This window comes from Hemitrygon akajei, chromosome 12 (assembly GCF_048418815.1).
Source record: "Hemitrygon akajei chromosome 12, sHemAka1.3, whole genome shotgun sequence".
Classification (NCBI taxonomy): Eukaryota; Metazoa; Chordata; class Chondrichthyes; order Myliobatiformes; family Dasyatidae; genus Hemitrygon; species Hemitrygon akajei.
In genome coordinates, this window is record NC_133135.1 from 108,440,504 (window position 1) to 108,465,555 (window position 25,052).

General features: G+C 43.9%; 2 protein-coding genes across 9 annotated transcripts in view; one reads left to right on the forward strand and one right to left on the reverse strand.

Moving 5' to 3' along the window:
• The window catches only part of LOC140737355 (cytochrome P450 2C39-like), a 120,894-nt gene that overhangs the window by 38,254 nt on the left and 57,588 nt on the right, over positions 1-25,052 (forward strand). For 3 of the 6 annotated variants that reach the window (XM_073063807.1, XM_073063806.1, XM_073063809.1), the window contains exons 3-5: positions 12,398-12,524; positions 13,436-13,638; positions 17,256-17,418. In XM_073063807.1, coding sequence (XP_072919908.1) covers positions 12,398-12,524; positions 13,436-13,638; positions 17,256-17,418 — 493 coding nt within the window. The remainder of the gene's footprint in view (positions 1-12,397; positions 12,525-13,435; positions 13,639-17,255; positions 17,419-25,052) is intronic. The other 3 variants (XM_073063808.1, XM_073063811.1, XM_073063810.1) reach the window with 2 other exon arrangements.
• The window catches only part of LOC140737366 (cytochrome P450 2C38-like), a 163,390-nt gene that overhangs the window by 31,397 nt on the left and 106,941 nt on the right, over positions 1-25,052 (reverse strand). For 2 of the 3 annotated variants that reach the window (XM_073063826.1, XM_073063825.1), the window contains exon 1: positions 6,428-6,724. In XM_073063826.1, coding sequence (XP_072919927.1) covers positions 6,428-6,610 — 183 coding nt within the window. In that variant the 5' untranslated portion in view covers positions 6,611-6,724. Of the gene's footprint in view, positions 1-6,427; positions 6,725-25,052 lie in introns of those variants that run through there. The other variant, XM_073063827.1, reaches the window with a different exon arrangement.

A 25,052-nucleotide genomic window follows, 5' to 3' on the forward strand; every position in this document is an offset into this window, starting at 1 on the left:
AGAGTTTGTACCCTGCGACGGGTGGCAGAGAAGGAGTGCCAGGGGCGAAGGGTGGCATGGGTGCAGATGCATCCACCCTTGAGACCCCAGGCAAGGTAATCTGATTCCAAACAATTGGTTTATGATCATTATAGAATGTTCCTCTGGTGCTTCCCACACCATCCCCTCTTCCTTCCCCTTTTCCCAACTGTGACTCCCCTTTCCCACTCTCAGTCCAGAACTGAGACCCATAACAGAACCAGGTTATCATCACACACCTATGTCATGAAATTTCTTCTCTTTTTGCGGCTGCAGTGCAATACATAAAATCACTACAGTACTGTGCAGAAGTCTTAGGGACCCTAGCCATACGTACAGTATGTGTCTAAAGCTTTTGCACCGTATTGTACATTGAAACATCAAAACAGCAAAATGTGTTGCTTGTGTCAACGTCCAACCCTAATTGGTGTGTGAATGTGTGGTGAGACTCGTGGGATGTCTCCAACAAATCCATAGATTGTGATGGTTGTTAATGTAAATGATGCATTTCACTTAGTGTTTTGATGTACATGGGTTGAATAAATTCATATGAAATCTGACCAGTGCAGTGCTGGGGGCAAATCACAACTGTTACCATGCTTCTGGCACCAACATAGCATGTTCACAACTTACTAACCCGTACGCCTTTGGAATGTGTGTGGGAGGGAAATGGAGCACCCTGAGGAAACTCACACATTCTTGGAGAGAATGAACAAATGCTGGAGGAAATCAGTAGGTCAGGTAGTATCTGTGAAGGAAATGGACAGTCCACATGAAGGTTCTCGATTTGAAACATTCATTGTCCAGTTCCCTCTGCAGACACTCTGTGACCCACTGAGATCCTCTAGATACAAGCATCTGCAAGCTCTTGTATCTCAAAGTGATGCAGAGCTACCCACTGAACTACTGGAACTATTAGAACTGATGACAAAAGTTCTGTGCCACTCGGAGCAGACATTAACATCCTCAAAAACTGATATCTCAGGAAGGCAGCATCCATCATTAAGAACCCTCACCATCTTGAACATACCCTCCTCTCATAACTATCATCATGGGCACTGGCTTTCCCACCTTGGAGGACATCTTCAACAGTTAATACCTCAGGAAGGCAGTGTCTATCATTAAGGACTCTCCCCATCTGGGATATGCCCCCTTCTCATTACTACCATCAGGGATGAGGTACAAGAGCATGAAGTTCCACACTCAGTGATTCAGGAATCCATCAGACTTCTGTACTGTCCAAGAACACCGTCCCACTCTTCCTCCTTGCCACTATTTTTTTTTGTAACCTATAGTACTTTTTGGGTGGTGGTGTGCAGATACGTCTCTACCAAAGGAGGTATAAGGCTCTCCTTCCTTCCACTAGCCTGCAGGTCACCCTTGGGCAAGTTGTAGCACCTGCTTGGCTGCCAGACCCTACCCCCCGGATCAGGGTCAAATGAAGCCATGTGAGCAAGTGGTGGATGGTCGTATGAGCAGCTGGTGCACATCACAAGTCCTGGTTATGTGACACCAGGCAGACAATCTCTGAAGAGTATTGATCTTGGTGACTGTAGGGATGACTTACAGCCGACTGAAAAGCTTAAGCATGCAGATATTAAGGAAGAGGATGTGCTGGACCTTTTAGAAAGCATCAAGTTGGATAAGTCACCAGGACCGGACGAGATGTACCCCAGGCTACTGTGGGAAGCGAGGGAGGAGATTGCTGAGTCTCTGGCAATGATCTTTGCATCATCAATGAGGTAGGGAGAGGTTCCGGAGGATTGGACGGTTGCGGATGTTGTTCCCTTATTCAAGAAAGGGAGTAGGGATACCCCAGGAAATTATAGGCCAGTGAGTCTTACCTCAATGGTTGGTAAGTTGATGGAGAAGATCCTGAGAGGCAGGATTTGTGAACATTTGGAGAGGCATAATATGATTAGGAATAGTCAGCATGGCTTTATCAAAGGCAGTTCGTGCCTTACGAGCCTGATTAAATTTTCTGAGGATGTGACTAAACAGATTGAGGAAGGTAGAGCCGTAGATGTACTGTAACTGCTTATTGAGAAGATAAGGAGGCATGGGATCCAAATGGACATTGTTCTGTGGATCCAGAACTGGCTAACCCACAGAAGGCAAAGAGTGGTTGTAGGCGGGTCATATTATGCATGGAGGCCGGTGACCAGTGGTGTGCCTCAGGGATCTGTTCTGGGAACCCTACCCTTTGTGATTTTTATAAATGACCTGGAAGAGGAAGTGGAGGGATGGGTTAGTAAAGTTGCTGAAGACACAAAGGTTGGAGGTGTTGTGGATAGTGTGGAGGGCTGTCAGAGGTTTCAATGGGACAATGATAAGATGCAAAACTGGACTGAGAAGTGGCAGATGGAGTTCAACCCAGATAAGTGTGAGGTGGTTCATTTTGGTAGGTCAAATATGATGGCAGAATATAACATTAATGGTAAGACTTTTGGCAGTGTGGAGGATCAGAGGGATCTTGGGGTCCAAGTCTATAGGAGACTCAAATATGCTATGCAGGTTGACTCTGTGGTTAAGAAGGCATATGGTGCATTGGCCTTCATCAATCATGGGACCGAGTTTCAGAGCCGAGGGGTAATGTTACAGCTATATAGGACCCTGGTCAGACCCCACTTGGAGTACAGTGCTCAGTTCTGGTTGCCTCACTACAGGAAGGATGTGGAAACTATAGAAAGGGTGCAGAGGAGACTTACAAGGATGTTGCCTGGATTGGGGACCATGCCTTATGAGAATAGGTTGAGTGAACTTGACCTTTTCTCCTTGGAGTGACGGAGGATGAGAGGTGACCTGATGGAGGTGTACAAGATGATGAGAGGCATTGATCATGTGGATAGTCAGAGGCTTTTCCCCAGGGCTGAAATGGTTAGCACAAGAGTTTTAAGGTGCTTGGAAGTAGGTACAGAAGAGATGTCAGGGGTAAGCTTTTTGTTTTACGCAGAGAGTGGTGAGTGTGTGGAATGGGCTGCCGGCGGCGGTGGTGGAGGTGGATACAATAAGTTCTTTTAAGAGACTCCAGGATGGTTAGGAGGGATAATTATCTGAGGAAGAATGGACAATAATACGGAGGTATCAATGGAAGTGTACCAGTTCACAGAAATGGAGGGAGTTCGGATGGAAGAACTTGATAAGATATTTTATTACACCACCTCAGAAATCCCATTATGATAGTAACCTCCCTGTTTGCTGGAGAAATTGTGGAAATCAAAATGCAAATAATTATCATATTTTTTGGGACCGCCCTGTTATCAAAAACTATTGGATGGTGATACACAATGCCCTACAAGACATCTTTAACTGTGAAATACCCTTAGAGAGTAAGACCATATATTTTGAATATATACCTCAAGAATGGTTGAAGAGAGATAAATATTTAATGAATATACTGTTAGTGGCCGGTAAAAAGACTCTTACTAGGAAATGGTTATCAAAGGAGAGCCCAACTTTAAATGCATGGATGGAAATTACAATGGACATTTACAAAATGGAGAAGATAACAGCATCTGTTAATCATAAGCTGGAACAATTTGATTCATACTGGGGAAAAATGGTTTAACTACATAATGCCTCATAGGCCTGACTTTATTCTCACAAATCAATGAATATCTTGTAAAAAACAAAGATCATTCCTTACTTGTACATAGTTTTTTCCTTTTGCTTGTTTTTTTCTTTCCACTCTTTTCTATAAGTGTATACCTCAGATAAATACTATCTGGAGATTTGTGACATATATGATTATATGATATATATGTACAATGTCTGAAATACATCTTATGGAAATGTTTGTTTGATGATGAACTGCAATAAAAATAAATTACAAACAAGAAAAATAGAGGGCTATGGCTAAAGCCTAGATAGTTCTAAGGTAGAGACATGTTCGGCACAGCTTTGTGGGCCAAAGGGCACGTATTGTGCTGGAGGTTTTCTATGTTTCTATGATAATGGCTGGGGGATCACTGCCCAGAAGAAGGCAATGGCAAACAACTTCTGTAGAAAAATTTACCAACAATAATCATAGTCATGTCCTATCCACGTCATAGGACATGGCACATAACGACTGAGTGAGCGATTTTTATTTTGTGCACTGTACTGCTGCCACAACCAATTTCACAGCGTATGTCAGTGATAATAAAACCTCGTACTGATGGTCAGTTCCAGAGTTTATAGCCTGAACTTCTGAAAACAAGTCTTGATTACTTCCTGATGGGCACAGGCTAACAATAAGTATAAAAGTCATCGCACAATATGGTGCAGACAGAGGCCTTTCAGCCCATTTTGTGGGCATCCATCCATGGTGCCCACCCTGATGGTCTCAATTTCCTGCATTTGACACAAGCTCCACCCCTCCATGTATCTATCCAAATGCTTCTCAAATTGTACCTGTTTCAACCACTTCCTGTGGCAGCTCGTTCACCTTCACTCACCACCCTCTGTGTGGAAACTTTGCTCCTTTATTCAAGTGGTTAAAGCAATGGGCTAGAAATTCATTGGGGTTTCCAAAGTTCGAAGTACATTTATCAAAGTATATAGACATTATACAACTTTGAGATTTGTCTCCTTACAGGCAGCCACAGAACAAGAAACAGAAAAGAACTCACTTTAAAAAATCCAACAAACACATGCAGAGAGGGAAAAAGGAAATCAAATTGTGTGAACAAGAAATGCAAGCAAACAGCACTCAGAACTAAAGTGAGTCCATGGACACGAAACCCGGACTTTGAACTTTGAAGTCTTCTGCACCTCAAAAACAAGTTTATTATCACTGACATGTCGTGAAATTTGTTGTTTGACGACTGTAGTCTAGTACAATAAATTTACTATGTTACAGAAAGACATAAACATATTATTATAATAATATAGATTACATATAAATATTATATGTAATGTTGAATCTATAGGGTAGCAGAGTGGTTAGAGCAATGATCTACAGTACAGGTGATCTGTGTTCAATTCCTGCTGTTACTGTCTGTAAGGAGTTTGTGAGTTCTCCCTGTGACCATGTCGGTTTCCTCTGGGTGCTCCAGTTTCCTCCCACAGTCCAAAGACGTACCAGTTGGTGGGTTAATTGTCCCATGATTAGGCTAGCGTTAAGTTGGGGGATTGCTGGGCAGCATGGCTCAAAGGGCCATAGAGGCCTATTCCACACTTCATTTAAATCAATCAATAAATAACATATATATTAGATATATATGATATATATATAGTAGCGTGGGGTGGGTGGGTTTGGTCAACAGTCCATCCAGTCTTTCCTGGTGGTCAGCACTATTTATTGTTCTTGTTTCAAAATGCTTCCATGGCATTACGGTAGGGGGTCACACTGACTGTAACCGGGGTGTGTAATAATGACCTCCCCCGTTTGTATATGACTGAGGAGGTTTTCTGCCCGGGTCATAGCACCCACTCGGTGTTTTTTTCTCTGCTTGTCGCAATAGAAATGGCTGTTGAGTTAAAGGAGCTTTTCTCGTCTGTCATGGAACGAATGCTCGCTGCGATATTACACTAAAATATCTAAATAAATAAATCAATAGTGCAGAAAGACAGCTGATAGTGAGGAACCATTCGGAAATCTGATGGCGGAGGGGGAAGAAATTTCCTAACAGTTTTGGGTGTCGTTTCGGACCTGCCGTCAGAAGAGAACAGGAATCCTGCCTGTAAACTATCACCAGCAGTTTTGAACGTTGCGATTTCAGAATCAGGATCAGGTGTATCATCGTGGACATAATGCCGAAAAAAATTGTTGGTTTGCGGAAGCAGTGCAATTACTCTTACAAAATATTAATAAATGGTTCCAAAAAAGGGATAATAACAAGGGTCTAGTAATTTGATACCGTGATTTACAGAAAAAAATCAGCCCTTACGCAACTTTAGTATGGCTGCTTCGGTGATTTTGTCAAAGAAAGCTGCCTCAAGTGGGGGACACGGGAAATTCAAGCAACACACACAAAATGCTGGTGGAACGCAGCAGGCCAGGCAGCATCTATAGGAAGAAGTTACAGTCGACGGTTCGGGCCATATATATTATATATTAGTTAGTCATGACGAAGGGTCTCGGCCCAAAACGTCGACTGTACTTCTTCCTATACATGCTGCCTGGTCTGCTGCATTCCACCAGCATTCTGTATGTGTTGGTCAAGTGGGGGAACTTTTTAAAAATTTTTATCTCTGTGTGGTAAACTATGTATATCTATCTGGACACGCCCCTCTGCTGACTGCTCCTGTGGCTCCTCCCACAGACCCCCGTATGAAGGCGATTGGGGCACTTCTCCTCCCTCAGTCTCCGAGATGTCGTGCTCCCTTTTCGCTGTTAATAAAAGCCTATTGTTCACTTCTAGTCTCCTAGAGTTATTGATGGTGCATCACTCTGTGTGTAATTTAAACATTCAGCCGTTGCCTCTACCTTGATGAGGGATTTGTGGGGTGCTTTGAAATCCAGTTGGAACAGGTTGCCGACGATCGGGAGGGCAGGAGGACCCGGGGGAAGCCTGCCTTTCTGCCGCTGGTTGTTCCGAAAGAATCTCACCAGAAGCAGGACGCTCAATAAAACAACCAACAAAGTTGTCAGCGGTTCCCCAAAACTCATGGTGACAGAGTACGCAGATTCTGGAAAAGAAGCAAGAGAGGCTGTATCTCAAAATTCACAGTTGTACCACTTCCACCAGATTGAAAGAGTAAACTACCCTTAAATTAAGGGCAATTAAAGTCCCGATTGAAATTCACACTCGCTGACGACTTTTGTACATTTGGATCAGTCTCATCAGCCCTTTGGAGTTCTTACCCGGCTTTATGTCAGTGGGTGTGAGTTATGTTCTCAACAAATAAAACTATCCAGAATTGAAATGACCTTCAAAAGGCTGACAATTCCGAATCACCTTCATTGTAAGGTAAAAGTTTGGTAAACCAGACCCAAGCTGCTGAGAATTCCTCCGGCCATCGGTAAAATATATTGATTCTGTGCAATTCGTCTGATTTAAGCTCCTTTTTACAGTTGAAAGTTCAAAGTAAAATTTATTATCAAAGCTCATATATGTCACCATACACAACCTGAGACTCGTTTTCCTGTGGGGATAGTCAGTAAATCTACAGGATAGTAACTATAACGGGATCAATGAAAGATCAACCAGAGTGCAGAAGAAAACAAACTGTGCAAATGCAAATATAAATAAATAGCAATAATTAATGAGAAAATGGGATTATGAGATAAAGAGTCCTTAATGTGAGATCGTTGATTGTGAGAACATCCTGATGATGGGGCAAGTGAGTGTAGTTATCCCCTTTTATTCAAGAACCTGATGATTGAGTGGCAGTAACTGTTCTTGAACGTGGTGGTGGAAGTCCTGAGTCTCTTGTACCTTCTACCCGATGGCAGCAATGAGAAGAGATCATGTCCTGGGTGGTGAGGAACTCTGTTGACGGATGCTGCTTTCCTACAACAGATGCTGTTTTTTCTTCTTAGATAGATTCATAGAAAAGTACAGCATAAAAACAGGCCCTTCGGCCCATCTGGACAATGGCAAACTATTTAAACTGCATACTGATGTTGACTTGCACCAGGCCCATAGACCTCCATACCCCTGCCATCCACGTACCTATCCAAAAAACTCTTAAACATTGAAATCGAGGTCACATGCACTACTTGTGCTGGCATACATGGATTCTGTCATTTTAATGATGGGCTTAGACATCATAGACAAGTTATCAAATATGGTCCACCATCTGAACTGTTCAAAGGTTCATTTAATATTGGAGAATGTATACGGTATACAACGTGAAATTTTTACTCTTCACAGACATCCACAAAACAAGGAAACCCCATAGAATGATAGAAACATCGAAGCCACCAAACCCCGCAAACTCCTTTTGCAAAAGCATCGACCCTCCTCCTCCCCTCAACTCGCACCACCAGAAGCATCGACCACCACCCCCCAACACAATGCGAGTAGCAAAGAGTCCATTGATCCATCAAACTACAGTTCACAAACCCACACTTCAGTATCTCAGCCAGGCTCACCTTACCCCCAGATCTGGTTACTGAACCATGAACTTGAAATCCCTATGTAGATTTTGGTGTCTTTAATGTACACCCAGTGGCCACTTTACCTGAACACCGACTCATTAATCCAAATATCTAATCTTTATCTTCATATTTTTAATGCCCTGTGGCAAGAAGTTTCAGGAACATAAAATCCAAGTAACCCAACTGTACTGGACAGGAACTTATTCTTCAAAGGTAAGAGGCTAAAAAGAATACACTCAGTGGCCACTTTATTAGGTATCTCAGGGAGGCACGGTAGTGTAGTGATTAGCGTAACGCTTTACAGTACAGCGACTCAGGTTCAGTTCCTGTCGCTGCCTGTAAGGAGTTTGTAAGTTCTCGCCGTGAATGTGGGGGTTCCCTCTGGGTGTTTCGGTTTCCACCCCACAGTCCAGAGACTTACTGGTTGGTAGATTAATTGGTCATTGTAAATTGACTCACGATTAGGCTAGGATTAAATCGGGGGATTATTGGTTAGCGTGTCTCAAAAGGCCAGAAGGGCCTGTTCCGCGCTGTATCTCAATAAATAAAGTGGCCACTGAGTTTGATGTTTGTGGTCTTCTGCCTCTGTAGCATTGTACTCAATGTCAGTACGACCAAAGAACAGGCTGTGGACTTCAGAAAGAGTAAGACGAGGGAACATACACCACATCCTCCAAATGCATTGACAGAAAGAGAAATCATTCGAATGCAGGGACCTTCCTTTGGGAGCAGTGAGCAAGAGGAAGAGAGGGAGAGAGAGACTGTCAGATGTAAACACCTTCCTTTGAGAGCAGTGAGCAAGAGGAAGAGAGGGAGAGAGAGACTGTCAGATGTAAACACCTTCCTTTGAGAGCAGTGAGTGAGAGGAAGAGAGGGAGAGAGAAATTGTCACATGTGGACATCCTCCTCCGGCAGCAGCAAACCAGAAGCTGGTAGACGGTGTTGAACACTCGCTTGCCTTCTGCACTCACCTCAGAGATGTCAATCTTCCTCTGTGATTTAATCAATCAGATCGGCAAGAAATGGAGTCAATCATGGGCTCACTCATGCCCCATCTCCAGGTTTCTTGGCCTCCAGGCCACACAATCTGTTCGAAACCTCACCAAACTCCCTCAGAGGCAGCAAAGCACCAGATCACTGCATCTGCCCAGAAACACACCATCAAAATGCAGATCACAGGCTCCAATAGCGGCTGAATTGTATCTGAAAGAAAAAGATGTAAAAGTAGTGATACAAGTAGTTTCATGAACTGTTTGAAGGACGTTGCCTTTGGTTGTGCTGTTCAGTGATGCCACTTTTTTTAAACAGAAATACTGATCCATATTGGGCTCATGTGTCCAGTTCTTTCTCCAGTAATTGATTCATCGTGCCACTGTATCCATTATAAAACTGAAATAAAATAGTAAGATTATAATGGTGTTCCCAATGGAAATAAGATGATCTCTCAGATATCGGTGAGACCCGATATAGATTGGGAGACCACTCCACAAAGAACCTTTGCACCGTCCGCCAGAAAAAGCGAGATCTCCTGGTGGCCATTCATTTCAATTCTACTTCACATTCCCATTCCGACGTGACGGTACATCACCTCCTCTGTTGCCAGGATGAGGACACACCTGGATTGGAAGAGCAACACCTTATATTCCGTCTGGATAGCTTCCAACCTGATGGCATGAACGTCGATTTCTCAAACTTCTGGTAATGGCCACCCCCCCACCCCTCCATTCACCATTCCCCAATCCCATTTCCCTCTCTCACCTTATCTCCTTACTTGCCCATCACCACCCTATCGTGCTCCTCTCCCTTTCTTCCATGGTCTTCTGTCCTCTCCTATCAGATTCCCCCTTCTCCATCCTTTTATCTCTTTCACCAATCAACTTCTCAGCTCTTTACTTCACCTTTCCCCCTCTCCTGGTTTCACCTGTCACCTTGTACTTCTTCCTCCCCTCCTCCCACCTCCTTACTCTGATTTACAACAGACTTTGTACAGCACGGTTCCTGTACCCTACCATACTTTCTCTGTGTCATTGGAATGTACCTATGCAGAACTCCACGCAAATATCGCCTAAACATTTGCCACATTTCTTCCATACATTTCCCTGAGAACATCTGTTCCTAATTTATGCTTCCAACTTTTTGCCTGATAGCCTCATATTTCCCCTTACTCCAGTTAAACGCCTTCCTAACTCATCTGTTCCTATCCCTCTCCAATGCTATGGTAAAGGAGATAGAATTATGATCACTATCTCCAAAATGCTCTCCCACTGAAAGATCTAACACCTGACCAGGTTAATTTCCCAATACCAAATCAAGTACAGTCTTTCCTCTTGTAGGCTTATCTACATATTGTGTCAAGAAACTTTCTTGAACACACCTAACAAACTCCACCCCATCTAAACCCCTTGTTCTAGGGAGATGCCAATTGATATTTGGGAAATTAAAATCTCCTACCACAACAACCCTGTTATTATTATACCTTTCCAGAATCTGTCTCCCTATCTGCTCCTCGATGTCCCTGTTACTATTGGGTGGTCTATAAAAAACACCCAGAAGAGTTATTGACCCCTTCCTGTTCCTAACTTCCACCCACAGAGACTCTGTAGACAATCCCTCCATGACTTCCTCTTTTTCTGCAACCGTGACACTATCTCTGATCAACAATGCCACACCCCCACCTCTTTTGCCTCCCTCCCTGTCCTTTCTGAAACAGCTAAGCCTGGCACTTGAAGTAACCATTCCTGCCCCTGAGCCATCCAAGTCTCTGTAATGGCCACAACATCATAGTTAAGTTGGGCATTGCCGGGCTCTGCAGCTCAAAGGGCTAGAAGGGCCTATTCCACACTGCATTTCAAGAAGTAAGGTGCATCGAAACGGCAGGGCCCAGGTCTGAGAGTGACGATCGACCTGAGGTTTGGATGATATAGGTACTGGGCCAGGTTGAAAAGGTCAGGGTGTTGGGGCCGGAGATTGAAAAGGTCAGGGTGTCGGAGCTGGAAGTGAGGGACAGGCTGGATCAGCTCACTGTTCCACGAGGTTTACCCATCTCTGTGCTGAATTGAGGCTGAAGTGGGCTCCTGTATTGGCTGCTGTGATGACTGGCTTTGTGGCTGTGGACTCACTTTCACAAACTTCAATTCTGAATTTTACTTGCTTCCTTTTATTGTTTGCACCATTTGTTTTTTTCTGCACGTTGGGTGTTTGACAGCCTTTTTTCAAATGGGTTCCTTCAGGTTTAGTTGTTCTGTGGCTGCCTGTAGGGAGACAAATCTTAAAGTTGTATATAATATACATATTTTGATAATAAATGTACTTTGAACTTTAGCATAACAAATATCCGGAACTCCACCAGCTTTCTCACACTCATATTTTGAGGCTACTCCTCACTAGTATATACAGTCTTCCCACAGTATGTCATCATACACAACCCTGAGATTCATTTTCTTGTGGGCATGCTCAATAAATCCATAATGGAATAATAATAACCATAACAGAATCACATCAAATTGGGCATTCAACCAGAGTACAGAAGACAACAAACTGTTCAAATACAAACAGAAAGAAATAATAATAATGATAAATAAACAATAAGTATTGAGAACATGAGATGGAGAGTCCTTGAAAATGAGTCCATAGGTCATGGGTACATTTCAATGATGGGGCAAGTTGACTGGCCCACAGCCACAGCCATGTGTTCTTCTTGGGACCTATCACCTCCCTCTTCGTCACTTCCCTTTCTTCCATGGTCTTCTATCAGATTCCCTCTTCTCCAGCCCTTTATCCTTTTCACCAATCTACTTTCTAGCTCTTTACTTCACCCTCCCCCCTCTCCCGGTTTCATCTGTCACCTGCCACTTGTACTTCTGCCTCCCCTCCCCACACCTTACTCTGACTTCTCATCTTTCTTTCCAGTCCTGGTGAAGGGTCTTGGCCCAAAATCTCAACAGTTCATACATTCATGCTGCCTGGCCTACTGAGTTCCTCCAGCATTTTGTGTGTGTTGCTTTGAGTGAAGTTATCTCCTTTGTTTAAAGAACCTGCTGAATGAGGGGTAGTAACTGTTCCTGAATCTGATGGTGTGTGTCCCGAGGCTCCAGTACCTTCTTCCTGATGGCAGCAGCGAGAAGAGGGCATGTCCTGGGGAGGGTGGTGTTGTCCCTGATGATGGATGCTGCTTGCCTGCGGCAATGTTTCATGTAGATGTGTTCAATGGTGGGGAGGGCTTTACCTGTGATGGACCGGGCTGTGTTCTGTATCTTATTGTGGTTTTTGTTGCAGTGCATCAGAGCTGGAGTAGCAATTATTTCGTTTGCCTTTACACATGTTTCTGGAAATGACATTAAACAATCTTGACAGCAATCAGAGGGTGGAGGAACCCAGGAGAAGCCTGCCTCTCTGCTGCTGCTGCTGGTGAACGTGCAAAACATGCCTCATATCCTGGCAAGAGACACCAATCCCTTTGAATGGAAAAGTCATGCAAAAGGTAGTGGATTCAGCCCAGTCCATCACGGGTAAAGCCTCCCCCCAACTATTGAGTACATCGACTTGCAATGCTGTTGTAGGAAAGCAGCATCCATCAACACAGATCCCCACCACCCAGGACACGATCTTTTCTCACTGCTGCCATCAGGTAGAAGGTACAAGAGACTCAGGACTTGCATCACCACGTTCAAAAACAGTTACTGTCCCTCAATCATCAGGCTCTTGAATAAAAGGGGTTAACTACACTCACTTTCCCCATCATTGATAAGTTCCCACAACCAACAATCTCACATTAAGGACTCTTTATCTCATAATCCCATTTTCTCATTAATTATTGCTATTTATTTATATTTGCATTTGCACAGTTTGTTGTCTTCTGCACTCTGGTTGATCTTTCATTGATCCCGTTATAGTTACTATCCTGTAGATTTGCTGACTATCCCCACAGGAAAACGAGTCTCAGGTTGTGTATGGTGACATATATGAGCTTTGATAATACAATTTTACTTTGAACTTTCAACTGTAAAAAGGAGCTTAAATCAGACGAATTGCACAGAATCAATATATTCTACCGATTACCGGAGGAATTCTCAGCAGCTTGGGTCTGGTTTACCAAACTTTTACCTTACAAAGAAGGTGATTCGGAATTGTCAGCCTCTTGAAGGCCATTTCAATTCTCGATAGTTTTATTTGTTGAGAACATAACTCACGCCCACTGACATAAAGCATTGGTAAGAACTCCAAAGGGCGGTCCGTAATGAGACTGACCTAAATATATAAAAGTCGTCAGCGAGTGTGAACTTTAATCGGGACTTTAATTGCCCTTAATTTAAGGGTAGTTTACTGTTTGAATCTGGTGAAAGTGGTACAACTGTGAATTTTGAGATACAGCCTCTCTTGCTTCTTTTCCAGAATCTGCGTACTCTGTCACCATGAGTTTTGGGGAGCCGCTGACAACTTTGTTGGTTGTTTTATTGAGCGTCCTGCTTCTGGTGAGATTCTTTCAAAACAACCAGCGGCAGAAAGGCAGGCTTCCCCCGGGTCCTCCTGCCCTCCCGATCGTCGGCAACGCTCTCCAACTGGATTTCAAAGCACCCCACAAATCCCTCATCAAGGTAGGAACAACGTCTGCATTTTTTAAATTACACACAGAGATAAAATTGTAAAAAAAAACTTCCCCCACTTGAGGCAACTTGCTTTGACGAAATCGCCAAAGCAGCCATGCTAAAGTTGCGTAAGGGCTGATTTTTTTTCTGTAAATCACGGTATCAAATTACTAGAACCTCGCTATTATCCCTCTTTTGCAACCATTTATTAATATTTTGTAAGAGTAATTTTGCACTGCACTGCTTCCGCAAACCAACAAATTTCGTGGCATTATGTCCACGATGATACACCTGATCCTGATTCTGAAATCGCAACGTTCAAAACTGCTGCGGACAGTTTACAGGCGGGATTCCTGTTCTCTTCTCATTACTGACATTAGGTCCGAAAAGACAGCCGGAATGTATTAGGAAGTTTCTTCCTCCTCCGCCATCAGAATTTCGAACGGTTCCTCACTATCAGCTGTCTTTCTGCACTATTGATTTATTTATTTAGATATTTTAGTGTAATATCGCGGCGAGCATTCGTTCCATGACAGACGAGAAAAGCTCCTTTAATTCAACAGCCGTTTCTATTGCGACAAGCAGAGAAAAAAACACCGAGTGGGCGCTATGACCCGGGCAGAAAACCTCAGTCATATACAAACGGGGGAGGTAATTATTACACACCCCGGTTACAGTCAGTGTGACCCCCTACCGTAATGCCATGAAAGCATTTTGAAACAAGAACAATAAATAGTGCTGGCCACCAGGAAAGCCGGGGGTGGGCTACCCACCCCACTCGACTATATATATGTGTATATATATTTATATATATATATATCTCTAATATTATATATGTTATTTCTTTATTGATTAAAATAAAGTGTGGAATAGGCCTCTATGGCCCTTTGAGCCAGCACAGCCCAGCAATCCCCCAACTTAACGCTAGCCTAATCATGGGATAATTAACCCACCAACTGGTACGTCTTTGGACTGTGGGAGGAAACTGGAGCACCCGGAGAAAACTGACATGGTCACAGGGAGAACTCACAAACTCCTTACAGGCAGTAGCAGCAGGAATTGAACACAGATCACCTGTACTGTAGATCGTTGCTCTGACCACTCTGCTACCCGATAGATTCAACATTACATATAATATTTATATATAATCTATATTATTATAATAATATATTTATGTCTTTCTGTAACATAGTAATTTTAATGTACTAGACTACAGTCGTCAAACAACAAATTTCATGACATGTCAGTGATAATAAACTTGTTTTTGAGGTGCAGAAGACTTCAAAGTTCAGGTTTCGTGTTCATGGACTCACTTTAGTTCTGAGTGCTGTTTGCTTGCGTTTCTTGTTCACACAATTTGATTTTCTTTTTCCCTCTCTGCAGGTGTATGTTGGATTTTTTAAAGTGCGTTCTTTTGTGTTTCTTGTTCAGTGGCTGCCTGTAAAGAGACAAATCTCAAAGTTGTATAATGTCTATATACTTTGATAATAGTCCTTTGAACTTTGGAAACCCCAATGAATTTCTAGCCCATTGCTTTAAGCACTCAATTGAAGGAGCAAAGTTTCCACACAGAGGGAGGTGAGTGAAGGGAATGAGCTGTTGAAACAGGTACAATTTGAGAAGCATTTGGATAGATACATGGAGGGGTGGAGCTTGTGCCAAATGCAGGAAATTGAGACCATCAGGGTGGGCACCATGGATGGATGCCCACAAAATGGGCTGAAAGGCCTCTGTCTGCACTATATTGCTCTATGATTTTTATACATTGTTAGCCTGTGCCCATCAGGAAGTAATCAAGACTTGTTTTCAGAAGTTTGGGCTATAAACTCTGGAAATGACCATCAGTACGAGGTTTTATTATCACTGACGTACGCTGTGAAATTGCAGCAGTACAGTGCACAAAATAAAAATCGCTCACTCAGTCGTTATGTGCCCTGTCCTATGACATGGATGATCATGGTCTTCTCCATGATCATGATTGTTGTTGGCAATTTTTTCTACAGAAGTTGTTTGCCATTGCCTTGTTCTGGGCAGTGTATTTACAAGACTGTGATTCCACCGCCCGCCCCCCCAGCCATTATCAATACTCTTCAGAGATTGTCTGCCTGTTGTCACATAACCAGCACCTCTGATGTGCACCAGCTGCTCATACGACCATCCACCACTTGCTCACATGGCTTCATTTGACCCTGATGTGGGGGGGTGGGTGGCGGCCAAGCAGGTGCTACAATTTGCCCAAGGGTGACCTGCAGGCTAGCGGTTGGAAGGAGTGCCTTACACCTACATATCTGCACACCGCCACCCAAAAATTACTATAGGTTACAACAAAAAATAGTGGCAAAGCGGAATAGTGGGATGGTGTTCTTGGACAGTATGGAAATCTGATGGATTCCGAAATCACTGAGTGTGGAATTTCAGGCTCTTGTACCTCATCCCTGATGGTAGTAATGAGAAGGGGCATGTCCCAGATGGGGAGAGTCCTTAATGATAGACACCGCCTTCCTGAGGTATTAACTGTTGAAGATGTCCTCCCAGGTGGGAAGGCTAGTGCCCATGAGGATAGTTATGAGAAGGTATGTCCAGTATTGTGAGGGTCCTTAATGATGGATGCTGCCTTCCTGAGATATCAATTTTTGAGGGTGTTAATGTCTGCTCCAAGTGGCACAGAACTTTAGTCATCAGTTCTAATAGTTCCAGTAGTTCAGTGGGTAGCTGTGTATCACTTTGAGATACAAGAGCTTGCAGATGCTTGTATGTAGAGGATCTCAGTGGGTCACAGAGTGTCTGCAGAGGGAACCGGACAATGAATGTTTCAAATCGAGAGCCTTCATGTGGACTGTCCATTTCCTTCACAGATACTACCTGACCCACTGATTTCGTCCAGCATTTGTTCATTCTCTCCAAGAATGTGTGAGTTTCCTCAGGGTGCTCCATTTCCCTCCCACACACATTCCAAAGGCGTACGGGTTAGTAAGTTGTGAACATGCTATGTTGGTGCCAGAAGCATGGTAACAGTTGTGATTTGCCCCCAGCACTGCGTTGGTCAGATTTCATATGAATTTATTTAACACATGTACATCAAAACACTAAGTGAAATGCATCGTTTAAATTAACAACCTTCACAATCTATGGATTTGTTGGAGACATCCCATGAGTCTCACCACACATTCACACACCAATTAGGGTTGGACGTTGTCACAAGCAACACATTTTGCTGTTTTGATGTTTCAATGTACAATACAGTGCAAAAGCTTTAGACACATACTGTACGTATGGCTAGGGTCCCTAAGACCTCTGCACAGTACTGTAGTGATTTTATGTATTGCACTGCACTGCTGCCGCAAAAAGAGAAGAAATTTCATGCCACCCTTTGCCCCTGGCACTCCTTCTGTGCCACCTGTCCCAAGGGCACTCCACTCTCGCCATGATCAACATCATTTGCTCCTGCCAGATATACAAACTCTCTCTCCACTCCACATTGACAAATACAGTATTGTGCCTAGGCCGCTTGTTCCCCTAAAGGAATACAGCATGGGTCTTATCTCTCCTCTAGCTAAATTGATTGACAAACATCGTATGGAGTACAAGATAATAAAAAACAATATATATCTCTTGTATCACCACAGCTGAGTGAGCAGTATGGCCCCGTGTTCACCTTCTGGTTCAGCAGCTTCCCTGCAGTGGTGGTGTGTGGTGCCGAAGCGATGAGAGAGGCCCTGATTGGCCACGGGTTTGACTTCAGCGGCCGATATCTCATACCCGTCATCAAAAAAGTCTCAGACGGCTATGGTAAGAGAATTTATAATTTAACTTGAGTTATTTTGTTGCTGCCTCCGCTCTCTTGAAATCTGAATACTTTGTTATTTATACATTTCGGGGCTGTTAATGCTGCTGAAGGAAATGGCGCTTGTTGTTCGTTCTTAGTTATAATTTTAATTTATTATTTAGAAATAAACAGGGACTTTGGGCTCAAGGAGCTGCACCGCCCAGATACTGGGAAAATCACGGGACAATTTACGATGACCAATTAATAGGGTTGTAGAAATGTACAGCACAAAACAGGCCCTTCGGCCCTCATCTAAGAAACACTTGGATAGATACACGGACATTGGGGCAGGGGGACATGGGTCAAATGCAAGGAATTGGGATTAGCTGTGTGTACAATGTGGACAGCATGGACTGTTTGGGCCAAATGGCCTGTATCCATGCTGTAATGCTCTACGACACTTAAGTGAAAGCAGTGTGTGACTTCAGTGGTTCAAAGTTTCAATTTAACATCAGAGAATGTATACAGTATACAACCTGAAACTCTTTCTCTTCACAGACATCCACAAAACAGAAAAAAATCCCAAAGAATGAATGACAGAAAAACACTAAAATCTCAAAGCCCCCCTTCCCTGACTTGCTTCAGCAAAAGTATCAAACCCACACCACTCACCTTGCCAGCAATAGGCTTTAGCTTGTGGAACATAGAACATAGAATAGTACAGCACAGTACAGGCCCTTCGGCCCACAATGTTGTGCCAACCCTTAAACCCTGCCTCCCATATATCTCCTCTACCTTGAATTCCTCCATATACCTGTCTAGTAGTCTCTTAAATTTCACTAGTGTATCTGCCTCCACCACTGACCCAGGCAGTGCATTCCACGCACTAACAACACTCTGAGTAAAAACACCTTCCTCTAATATTCCCTTGAACTTCCCACCCCTTACCTTAAAGCCATGTCCTCTTGTATTGAGCAGTGGTGCCCTGCAGAAGAGGCGCTGGTTGTCCATTCTATCTATGCCTCTTAATATCTTGTATACCTCTATCATGTCTCCTCTCATCCTCCTTCTCTCCAAAGAGTAAAGCCCTAGCTCCCTTAATCTCTGATCATAATCCATACTCTCTAAACCAGGCAGCATCCTGGTAAATCTCCTCTGTACCCTTTCCAATGCTTCCACATCCTTCCTATAGTGAGGTGACCAGAAATGGACACAGTACTCCAAGTGTGGCCTAACCAAGGTTTTATAGAGCTGCATCATTACCTCGCGACTCTTAAACTCTATCCCTCGACTTATGAAAGCTAACACCCCATAAGCTTTCTTAACTACCCTATCTACCTGTGAGGCAACCTTCAGGGATCTGTGGACATGTACCTTCAGATCCCTCTGCTCCACCACACTACCAAGTATCCTGCCATTTACTTTGTACTCTGCCTTGGAGTTTGTCCTTCAAAGGGTACCACCTCACACTTCTCTGGGTTGAACTCCATCTGCCACTTCTCAGCCCATTCCTGCATCCTATCAATGTCTCTCTGCAATCCTTGACAATCCTCGACACTATCTACAACACCACCAATCTTTGTGTCATCTGCAAACTTGCCAACCCAGCCTTCTACCCCCACATCCAGGTCGTTAATAAAAATCACAAAAAGTAGAGGTCCCAGAACAGATCCTTGTGGGACACCACTAGTCACAATCCTCCAGCCCGAATGTACTCCCTCCACCACAACCCTCTGCTTTCTGCAGGCAAGCCAATTCTGAATCCACCTGGCCAAACATCCCTGGATCCCATGCCTTCTGACTTTCTGAATAAGCCTACCGTGTGGAACCTTGTCAAATGCCTTACTAAAATCCATGTAGATCACATCCACTGCACTACCCTCATCTATATGCCTGGTCACCTCCTCAAAGAATTCTAACATGCTTGTTAGACACGATCTGCCCTTCAAAAAGCCATGCTGACTGTTCCTGATCAGACCATGATTCTCTAAATGCCCATAGATCCTATCTCTAAGAATTTTTTCCAACAGTTTTCCCACTACAGATGTAAGGCTCACTGGTCTATAATTACCTGGACTATCCCTACTACCTTTTTTGAACAAGGGGACAACATTCCCCTCCCTCCAATCCACCGGTTCCATTCCCATGGACAATGAGGACATAAAGATCCTAGCCAGAGGCTCAGCAATCTCTTCCCTCGTCTTATGGAGCAGCGTGGGGAATATTCCGTCAGGCCCCGGGGACTTATCCGACCTAATGTACTTTAACAACTCCAACACCTCCTCTCCCTTAATATCAACATGCTCCAGAACATCAACCTCACTCATATTGTCCTCAAGTTTCCTCTCATTGGTGAATACTGAAGAGGAGTAGTCATTGAGGACCTTGCTCTCTTCCACAGCCCCCAGGCACATCTTCCCACCTTTACCTCTAATTGGTCCTACCTTCACTCCTGTCATCCTTTTGTTCTTCACATAATTGAAGAATGCCTTGGGGTTTTCCTTTACCCTACTCACCAAGGCCTTCTCATGCCTGCTTCTTGCTCTCCTCAGCCCCTTCTCAAGCTTCTTTCTTGCTACCCTATATTCGTCAATAGCCCCATCTGATCCTTGCTTCCTAAACCTCATGTATGCTGCCTTCTTCCACCTGACTAGATTTTCCACCTCACTTGTCACCCATGGTTCCTTCACCCTACCATTCTTAATCTTCCTCACCGGGACAAATTTATCCCCAACATCCTGCAAGAGATCCATAAATATTGACTCCATGTCCATAGTACATTTCCCTGGAAAAACAGCATCCCAATTCACACCCGCAAGTTCTAGCCTTATAGCCTCATAATTTGCCCTTCCCCAATTAAAAAATTTCCTGTCCTCTCTGATTTTATCCTTTTCCATTTGTTACGTACCCCATAACTGGGTGTCTGACCAGCAGAGAAAGAAGAATCCGTTGGAGTCTGGTGGTACTATTCTAAAGGTGTTTATTAGTAAACTACACAATACAACATCAAAAATGCAAATATACATATAAAACAAGTTGGCAGTAATAAACCTAAAAGTGTAGGAATAACAATAATCAATAATAAACAAGCTCTATCGATGTCTAGGGGTAAATAAATTGTCATAAGAAAGTATAGGGTTCAGTTCATAAATGCTGAAGTAGTTATGGTTGTTGTGTTGAAATCGTTGGAGAGAGAGAGAGCGAGCGAGATGTAACAGCAACAGCTGCGGCAGGCAAACCTTTTGTGGCTTTCTTAATCCGTTGTATCGTTGTGGCCATTTAGTTATGACCCCTCCGTCCTTCAGTTAGACTGTTCTTCTGTGGTAGACTCGTCACTCTGGCATGAGTGGACACACACACAGGTCCCCACCTTTCCTGCTGTAATACTGTGAGTTTTACTGACTGATCTCCTGGTTCGGTCTCCGAAGCCCCCACCTTTCTGTGGGTTCCCAACACTCAGTCAGTGTCCACTGGTGTGTCTGAAGGGTGTCTATCCAGACCTGTCTTTTATCCCCACTCACGGGGTCTCAGCTATCCATCGCTCCTGAATGACTGTGTCCATCAAAGCAGGCCACTCCTGCTATCTTCTGAGGAATGTTAACAAGCAAAGTAAAGTAGTGGAAGGTAAATAATCCAGGAAGAGTCATAATACAGTAAATCAACAGTCTCTCTCCCCCTCTTATCTGTAGCAGATGTTCTTGCCTGGGCTTTATCTCTCTCTCTCAATAGCAGCATAACAACAGCAACAGTTCGTAATTCTCAGGAGGGGGGTTGCGAATGGTTAACTCTGCACCCCATTGTCCATCAGGTATGTTCATCACTCAAAACACCCCCATCCTTCTGGAAATTTTCACCAGAGTGAAAATTAACTAATAAAGCATATTACTGAATTACAGAGTTTAACAAAATATAGAAGTGGTCTTAACTACAAGAATAATACAGATACACTTTCAAATTAACATCTAGATAAACAATCAGCAATTACATTGTCACTCCCCTTTACATGTTGTATTTTAATATCGAATTCCTGTAACAACAGACTCCAACTTAATAACCTCCTATTTTTATTTTTCATGTTAGCCAAGAATACCAAAGGGTTGTGATCAGTATAAACAATTAATGGTCTCTGTGCTGCATAGATGTAGACCGCAAAATGCTGAATTGCCAAGATAAGTGCCAACAGCTCTTTCTCCACAGTGGAGTAATTTCTCTGATGCACATTGAACTTTCGAGAGAAATACGCCACTGGGTGTTCCACTCCATCCCCTGCTTTCTGCAATAGGACTGCCCCTGCAGCCTCATCACTTGCATCAGTCGCCAGGGAGAAAGGTTTCAAGAGATGAGGTGCTTTTAACACAGGGTGGTGGCACAATATGGTTTTCAACTTCTCAAAAGCTTCCTGACAAGGACTGCTCCACTCAAATTTTACTTCCTTCTGTAGGAGCTTTGTAAGCGGGAGGGCGATATCCGCAAAGTTCTTACAAAATTTTCGATATTACCCCACCATGCCAAAAAACCTTCTCAATGCCCTCTTATTTGTTGGGACAGGAACCTCGGAAATAGCCTGTACTTTAGCCTTCACAGGAGCCAATTGCCCCTGTCCTACCACATACCCCAGGTACGTGATCGTGACATGACCAAATTCACTCTTTGCGAGGTTCACTGTGAGATGGGCTGCAGACATTCGTTTAAATAGTTTCTCCACAGCTTCAATGTGCTCATCCCAAGTGTCACTCCAAACTACTACATCGTCAATGTAAGCCTTTGTGTTTGTTAACCCTTTAATCACAGTGTCAATCATTCTCTGAAATATCCCTGGAGCGTTTTTCATTCCAAATGGCAACACATTGTATTCATAAAACCCTGATGGTGTGACAAAGGCTGAAATTTCTCAAGCCCTGTCAGTCAAAGGAACATACCAGTATCCCTTTAGCAGGTCAATCTTAGTGACGTATCTCGTTTTACCCACTTTATCAATACAATCATCCACCCTGGGGATAGGGTAAGCATCTGATTGTGTGACAGCATTCACCTTTCTGTAATCTGTACAGAATCTTATACTATCGTCCGGCTTCGGTACAACCACACATGGAGATGCCCATGCAGAGGAAGATTCACGAATAATACCAGCAGCTAGCATATGCTCAATTTATTTTTCCACTAGCTTGCTATTTTCCAAATTCATCCGATAAGGGGATTGTTTAATCCGACTGGGCTGAGGTAACAATAACATCATGCTCTGTTACTTTGCACCTCCTGGGAACATCTGGGCATAAATCTGCATGCCGGTTAATTAGCTGTGTCAGTTGCTCTCTTTGTTCAGGCTCCAAGTGACTGACTTTATCAGCAAAGTTGGCCAAAATAACAGAGTTCTCTAGTCTGGTGGGTACTATGCTTATCTTTTCAAAACGCTCGGACCCCTCCTTATCAATCCTTTCTGCCTCATCGGTCTTCGCGACAACACCGACCACCGTGGGGGTCGCGTCATGATAACCTTTGAGCATGTTAACATGAACCAACTGGCTCGGCTTTCGTCAATCAGGTGTTTCGATCACATAATTCAGAGAGTCTATTTTTTAATCACTTTGTACGGCCCTTGAAACCTCGCCTGTAGGGGGTTGGTAACTACAGGGAACAGGACCAAAACCTATCGCCCACTTGAAATTCTTGCTCTCGGGCTCATTTATCATACCATTGTTTCATTTTAGTCTGGGAGTCTTTAAGATTTTGCTTCGCAAACTCGCAAAATTTATGGAGCCTTTCACGGAACCTCAAAACATAGTCAATCACATTGACTTGCGCATTTGGACTAGACCATTTTTCTTTGAGTAAGGTTAAAGGTCCTCTGGGCCTGTGACCAAAAACGAGCTCGAATGGACTGAACCCCAGAGATTCCTGAACCATGTCCCTCACTGCAAATAACAGAAGTGGTAATGCATCATCCCAGTCAAGAGTGTTTTCCTGACATTAGGTTTTAATCATAGCCTTTAAAGTTGCGTGGAATCTTTCCAAAGCTCCTTGAGATTCCAGATGGTATGCAGAGGCTAGAATTTGTTTAACTCCCATCTGTGTCAACATTTGCTGAAATGCACGGGACGTGAAGGTACTCCCCTGATCTGACTGTATCTCTCTAGGTAACCCTACCGTGGTGAAAAATTTAATGAGTGCCTTTACTACCGCAGGAGTCCTAATGTTCCCCAGGGGCACAGCCTCTGGGAATCGAGTAGCAGCACACATCATGGTCATGACATACTGCTGCCCGCTCGCAGTTCTAGGCAAAGGACCCACAAAATCCACGATGATTCGGGAAAAAGGCCCCCCAAAGGCGGGTATCGGTCTAAGAGGTGCCTTGGGGATAACCTGATTTGGCTTTCCTACCACTTGACAAGTATGGAACCTTTTACAATAGTCAACAATATCCCTCCTCATATTTGGCCAATAAAAATCTTTCATAACCCTATCTACTGTCTTCCTTACTCCCAAATGTCCACCTAGAGGTCCCTTGTGAGCCAGGTTCAAATTTTCATCCCGATAAACCTTCGGAACCACCACCTGGTGTACCACCGTCCAGTCCTCATCGACTGGCACCGTGGTCAGCCTCCACTTCCTCATTAACACTCCCTCCTTCAGATAGTATCCCCCTGGTTCCTTATCAATCTCTACCTCAGAAAGAGCTGATTCTTTCAACACCACAAGCTCCTCATCACGACTCTGTTCCTTTATAAAGTCCCTCCTTGCTAATGGTAGATCTACCTCCTCTCCGTTACTCTCCTTAACCCCACTATCCTTTTCCTTCTCCTCCAGTAACCCCTTTTCATACAAGGTCAGCAAAAATGTCTCCGCTAAATCAACCCTGGACTCATTTAAACTGTCTCCTTTCTCAGCCACCTTTCTAGACATGCTGCGAGTGATTGCGCATGCGGGATAAATCTTGGAATCTAGGGGCGGGTCCTCAGCACTTACAGGCTTACTTGTTAATTTCACTGCCGAATACACGTCACCACCTGCCAGATCGTTACCAAGTAGGACATCCACGCCGTCCATCGGTAGTTTCGACCGCACCCCTATTTCGACTGGTCCAGATACCAGGTCACATTTCCGAAACATCCTGTGCAAAGGTACGGCCTCGGTCCCTTTTCCAATACCTCTTAACACAACTTCCCCAGTCTCAGTTTCGGGACCGAAGTCTAACACCTTCCTTAAAATCAATGACTGTCCAGTCCCAGTATCTCTCCAGATCCGCACTGGAACTGGGGTTTCTCCTTCCTTCACAGATACTGTCCCTTCCGAGATAAACTTCTCACGCCCCTCTTGTGCTCTATCTACCTTTGCCTTCCCCATTGATCTGTTGACCAACTCAATGCAACAAGTCGGGACTGCCGTTTTCCCTTTTCCTGTCTCCTTCTTTGGAGCAAAGCACTTAGATGCGATATGACCAGCTTTCCCACAATTGTAACACGTAAAGTTGGGAACCTTCCTGCCAGCCTGTTTTTCCTCCTCCTTACCTTTTCCACTAGCTCCCGGCTTATTCTCTGCCTTAGCCGGTGGGCTTTCTCTGCCATCCCTACTGCCTTTCTGGTAGCTGTTATTTAGGGAAAACTTTGTTTTGTGGGTTAAGGCATACTCGTCTGCTAATTTGGCAGTCGCAGACGGAGTC